This window comes from Lissotriton vulgaris, chromosome 10, assembly GCF_964263255.1.
Source record: "Lissotriton vulgaris chromosome 10, aLisVul1.2, whole genome shotgun sequence".
NCBI lineage: Eukaryota > Metazoa > Chordata > Amphibia > Caudata > Salamandridae > Lissotriton > Lissotriton vulgaris.
This window is the reverse complement of record NC_141698.1, coordinates 1,121,341,078-1,121,347,195: the sequence shown is the minus strand read 5'-3', so window position 1 is coordinate 1,121,347,195 and position 6,118 is coordinate 1,121,341,078. Positions and strand designations below refer to the sequence as shown.

Sequence of the window (6,118 nt, the reverse complement as noted above, 5' to 3'; positions counted from 1 at the left end):
ACATCCCATGTCGTCCCAGAACACGATTGGTGGTTAGGGGTCGATGGGCGGAACTTAGCCTCCGATAGGCCACCTTCTTGGTCGTGTCCTCGTCAGTATTGGACCACGCACACCAGAGCTGCTCCCATTGGTTGCCAGGGCTGATGGACAGAGCGGACCAGGAAGTGCTACGCGTGTGTCAGTCTGGCTGGCAGTGAGTGTGAGGCAGGGAGCCTCGGGGTACTGGAGGGGTCCAGGCTGGGGCAGGGCGGGGGCCTGGGAGAGGCGTCAGGGCACACCAGAGTCGAGGTGCTGCTGTCTACGGGGCAGGCAAGGAGGGCACAGTGACTGAGACCGTGGGTTTCGGGCAGTAGTAACTCTGAGGGTACGGTGGCCGGCAGGGGTCAGCGCCCCAGGGTTGAGCCCGGGGGTGTCCAGCACAGGACAACGGCGGCCAGAGGAGTCCAGGACGGATCACTAGAGAGCAGTGGCCGGGAGGGGTCCAGGGTGGCTCAGAGCCCTGGTTTGGATGGAGCCCCCAGTCCCAGCATGGAGGGGGAGATGCACAAGTGGACCAACTACTACAGCGGTGAGAGCCTTACCTCTGCGTGTTAATGCACGGGTTTATTATTTCATCACCTTTCGCAGGTGTGTGTCTGCACTACATGCACAATTCATTCAAACATTCGCCCCATTGCTCCATCTCCCTTCAGACCCTCGGTGTCACAAGCTTGACTCACCTGCAGTCATTCATTAATCTCGCTGACCTCTCGCAGGGAGTCTGCTGCAACACAAGACTTAGAAGCAAACCCCCAATGCTTCTCGTCACTCCACAAGTTCCCAAAAACAAGTCTTCATAAAACGCATCTTTTCGAGCCCTGCACAAAACCAGATGGGACCCTGCACCTCTCTCCAGATCTTCAAACTAAACTGGGCACTCTGATCTCGGGTCTTGGCCCCCAGTCTCACCTGGTCCTTGGCCCCCAGTCTCACCTGGTCCTTGGCCCCCAGTCTCACCTGGTCCTGTCGCAGATGCTGCTTTGTTGCCCGTGTCCCATTATTAAGTCTCCCCACTGCCCCAGCCTTCTAAGACTGACTGTTCCTTATGTCGCATGCCTGTTATCTTCCACATTGTTTTGCTGTAAATACCGCCCTTTCGTAGTAAAATTGTCTTCACCCGACAATAAAATTCACATGTAAAGTGCTTTGTTCCTCTGTGAATAAATAGTGTTATATCAAAAAAAAATATAATAAATAAACTCAATAGCCTTTAAGCTGTGCTGTGAACTTATGTTTGCCACAAGGCTTGTTTAACGTGCTCTGTTGAGTCCGAGACAATTGTAAGTGCATCTCGATAGTTAAAACAATATACATTGTTCGGTCCATGCTGTCAGTCACGTGTTTAAGGACATCAGCCTATATGAGATATCCGAATTGTTTTTGACTTGTACAAAAAGGTCTGCCCGTTGTGTATAGTTGTCAGTGCGTTTTATTTACTAATATTGCATGTTGCCGTTGGCATTGTGGTAGCCGACTATGAGGCATGTGAGTTCTGTGTGTGGTGTACCCTTGCTACACTTTACTTTGGTGGCTCTGGCCTGTGTCTGCAGGCAGGCATAGTTTAAAGGCGTCTCAACTTTGTAAATGCCACCAGGCTCATTGAAATCATCAGGAAAGCACAGCAAAGTGTAATAAGCAGGAAGAAATGCATGTTATGTGATGAGTTGGATCTTAATGCACTCTGATCTCCCTGCATCCCAGATAGGACATGCAGGTAGCCTGTCAAGCAGCTTGCAGAGGCAGAGCCAGAAGCCCAACCTGCGGATCCTGGGACGAGAAGACTAGAGCTAACTTCAAGTCGTGTTTTGTGGGTTTTCCTGATACATAAAATATAGGTTTCAGATTATTCTCACAGCAAAGACGGCTTAGAGGGTTTTCATCCCGTTTGTAACGTCCTCTGTATTTATTCTTTACGTTGTGGCCTACACCAGTGATTCTGTATTTACATGTGTTCAGTTTCTACCTACTTACTGCCAATCATGCTCCCTTTTCTTGCACATGTTGCGTGCCTACTGCCCCAGTGTCTTTGTCATAATCTGTGAAGTCATGATGCTACCATGGAATCTCTGCAATCCAGACTCCGCTTATCTCTAATTCAAACATCAACCTGAAAAATCAGCCACACTCTCCTCACATCGCTCACTGACCATTACTAGTTCCCCCAAACTCCACTCTACCAAATACGTAAACTCTATTCAGTCTCCCAAGGAACACGTGCACTGTCGTCCCCTGTTGTTGCCACATCGGCTGGCTGCTAGCCAAACAAAGTGTCTTATACATACGACTTACCTTGTTCTCTGAAGCTATCCCTTTGCACTGCTCACCTTGCCTCACTTAAAGCCTGGACTTTTCCATGCTGGCTGGGACTCGCCACTCTACCGATTGTGAGCTCCTTACTGTTGCTAAACTACTTTACATGGACATTCTGGTCCAGCAGCCTACAAGACATGCATACTTCTCAGCTTCTGACTTGCATCTTTCAGTGTAACTATATATTCAAAAGAACAAAGGGTCCCCTTATTCTCAAATGCATGCTAGAGCTGACTCCCACAACCAACATACTCGGGAGGCACCCAAGACCCCACCATACGTGCATGTGCTGTGTAATTTGTATATTCTCTTTGCAAGTTATGCCATTGTCTTTTTTCCCACTTGTCACACACCTGCGGCACATATCACATAAAGTGGTTCTTTCAGAAACGCTAGTGGCAACCATTAAATGCCAAACGCTCGCCACAATTACCCACAATTTATTCGATGGAACACAGAATTCCAAGTTGGACCAGTTCACCAGATGGGCTCTCCAACACTGGGCACAATGCTGCAGGACAGACTTCCATTTTTGGGTCCAAAGTTTCGCATGACATGCCTAGGATCCTGCAGTTAGTCAGATAGAGAAGGTAGTGTTGAAACCCATGTCTGCGGTTCTACGGTAGCCACAAGACGACATCTCCTCCATCATGTTCTGTAGTCTTAGTCTAGAAAACGTAGGACACGTATGGACTCTCTGGATGTTCTGGGTGACTGGGTAGGTGGCGCTGATTGGGTCGACTCTGGGGTGTGGTGTTTTGTGGACATTGATTCCTAGCAGGATAAAAAGTGAGGTCAGGCAGGACCTGTCCAAGGAGGTCCAGAGGAGTCTGAAGACATTCACCACACAGATGCCTTTGTCGGGAGAGATGCAGCATTCAGGGCACCACACAAGTCTCTGGACGTTCTTCAGGTGCTGAGGGACAACTTTGTGCGACCCCCTGCAATAATGTGGGATTGTCTTTGGATTGTGAGAAAGAACATGAGGCAGATTTTGGTTTTGTCTGCACTTAAGATCTTAAAGTTTAAATGCATCCAGTATTTGAGGACAGCAGAATTTCTGCCTCGAATGCCAAACTGTTCACTATAGATAGTAAGCATTGAGTGTGGAAACCAGCAATAACACTACACAGACACACACTGTTCTCCAGTCAGTGTGCTGTCTAGCTGTGCGCCCTATTCGTGTGCTTAAAAAACATGGCACTAAGGTGCTCCAATTTTGTTAAGTATCTTGTTACAATTTCTTTCTTGGAGATCTCTCTATCTATTTATCTATCTCCTTCGGAAGTGAAACCGACACGACAGGCTAGGCAACGGCTGCATTGTATATTGTGAGTAGGCTGATTGTGTGACTAAGGCAAACCTCTGGGCTGTAGTTGTCACACATTTCTGACACAATGGCTCTTCTCATGGGTGGTGCTTCTTGTTTCTGAGAAGCGGTTTCATGTTGTGCTCACAATGGCTGGCTGGCTGGCGCCTGAGGCCCTCTTCTTTAGTCGTTCGCTGGTGCTTTCCGAGGCGCCTGACCGGTGTCACCTGTTCTTGCAGCCCAGCCCTATCATTAAGGCCCCGCGATCAGAAACACCGCGCCTCTGACAAGCGTGGCTGGGGACGGGCTTCTGCTGCTACTGATTTTTATTTCCCGTAGCAAGCTCCTCAAAACCTCCAAATTTTAAATTTGCCTTCAAATATGCAAAGGTTTTCTGCGCATTATAAGACAATTTGAAGGACACATTTAGATCATTGTTCACTCTGATGAAACCCACCTAAATGTAAGCAGGCTTTTCATCTACAAGTTTACATTTTGCACAGCTTTTTGTAACTATACCTGGGCAAATGTATGGAAATGTATTTTAATGCAGGTTTATCCATTGCACTATCAAATGTTGCAAAATACATGATTTTAATACAAATATTGAAAATTATAAAACATTACAGGTTTTTGAAGTTGCAGAGTTCTCCTAAAACCTTTTTATAGGATAAATCATTTGAGTGTCATTTGTCGGCAAATCAGAGCGCCCCACTCCTTCTTCGAAGTCATGGTGGTCCATGTCCTTGTAATTCCTTCGCAATAATACATATGTCCAGTTAGGCAGTTGGATATTGGACGCAAAGGGATAGTGTGATGAACCCTTATGCATAGGGTGCGTGTGCCGTAGGACTTTGCCATTTTTATGTCTGGGTTTTACAACATAGTTCTCAAACAGACCTTTTGCTAACAATATACATATAGTGGGCTTAGGGTCCCCCACCCCACCTTTTCAGCCACTGGCTTTCTACGCGCAGCCTCTTTCAGCCATTAGCTTGAGACTTTGTCAATATCAGCTTAGCTCAGCCAGTGTAGTGTTCGTCTCTCACCTAACGCTGTTGGCTGTTTAGATGTATCCTTTCATTTCCACTCCAGTGCTTGCATTGAACTACCTGACAAACCACACACAGCTACAGCTCTCTCTGTCCGCTCCGGCTGGGTCCCTTGTGTATGCCTCGCTCTAATGTGCAAATGCTACCCGTGTTGGCACATAAGACGCACACACATTGGCTTCGCCAGTACTTGTTTATTTTACAGTCCTCTGTTAGGTGGGTTCCATTGCATCACTCAGAGTTTCTTTTCTAAATAACCATTGTCGTTTGCCAATAGAATATGAATGAATGCTTCGATTGTGTGCGAACACCAGCAGTTTATCTGAATTGACAGCCTCTTGTTGGTCTGAGGTGTTCTTTTGAAGCGGAAAAGCTCAACCAACAATATGGTTCTTTTGCTGTCTTGCACCCGTGAGGATGCGGTTGTATTGCCTGTGCAGTACTCTCGGTTACTATGTGATTGTTAGTTGAGTGTTGTATGCTGATGGGTGGGAGCGCCTAACCTGCATAATGGTTTTGGTTTTGTTGTTTTGCTCAGGGGAGTTGTGGGGGGGCTGCCCAGCCTGTACTGTTGCAGATGAAATTTATAAAGATGTACTGCCTCCAAACATATATTACGTTTCAAAGAGCTCCGTTCTAGCTCTGCTGGGAATAGGTCGCTCGCTGTTACTGGTGAGGATGTTTCCAGGCAGGTCCTACCCCTTTGTCTTTCCCGGAGTGCTACTTCAGGAAGGCTCATGATTGCCGGGTGCTGTCATCACTTTATTGTGCCCATGTTTGGAGCCCACATCATCGCTACCTGCTGTGAGAGCCATCACCTTGCACAGAGACCCTGCCTACACTTTAGTCAGAAAAAACGTTTGAAAAGGAACCAACCTCAACTTTTTCAGGATTGTAGGCAGTGGATCAACATTCTTTGTGCAATGCTTAATTCTCTAGATGTGTAAGAGTTGTGCATATTACGCACATGCAGTGATCTATGGGAAATCATATATGAGGTATGCCTTTGCATACGAAAGGCACATAAGATACCATCTTCAATGTAGTATCAGACAAGTGTCTACAGTCGTGCGGTGAATGTTGCTTACACATTGCATGTGTCCAAGGGCCGTATGTATCAAGATATCGTTTTGCGATTTCTAAATAGCGATTTTTTGCGAATCGCTATTTAGAAATCGCAAAACGGTATGTATGTATGTATGTACAAAATCGCTATTTTTTAGCGATTCCTTATCATTCTTTGTTTGCGATTTCGCAATTTGCGAAATCGCAAATAAAGAATGATTTCCAATGCATTCCTATGGGCCAGGAGGCCCATAGGAATGATGGTGCAATAATTCTCAAATTGCGAATTCGCAATTTGCTAATCGCAATTTGAGAATTATTACAAGGGTGCAGGGGTGTCTCA

General features: G+C 46.6%; 1 protein-coding gene across 1 annotated transcript in view; it reads left to right on the top strand.

The window, feature by feature from the left end:
- Window positions 1-206: 206 nt before the first annotated feature.
- The window catches only part of PLEKHA8 (pleckstrin homology domain containing A8), a 174,691-nt gene continuing 168,779 nt past the window's right edge, over window positions 207-6,118 (top strand). Inside the window, exon 1 of the mRNA XM_086942199.1 lies at window positions 207-568. Coding sequence (XP_086798325.1) covers window positions 529-568 — 40 coding nt within the window. The 5' untranslated portion in view covers window positions 207-528. The remainder of the gene's footprint in view (window positions 569-6,118) is intronic.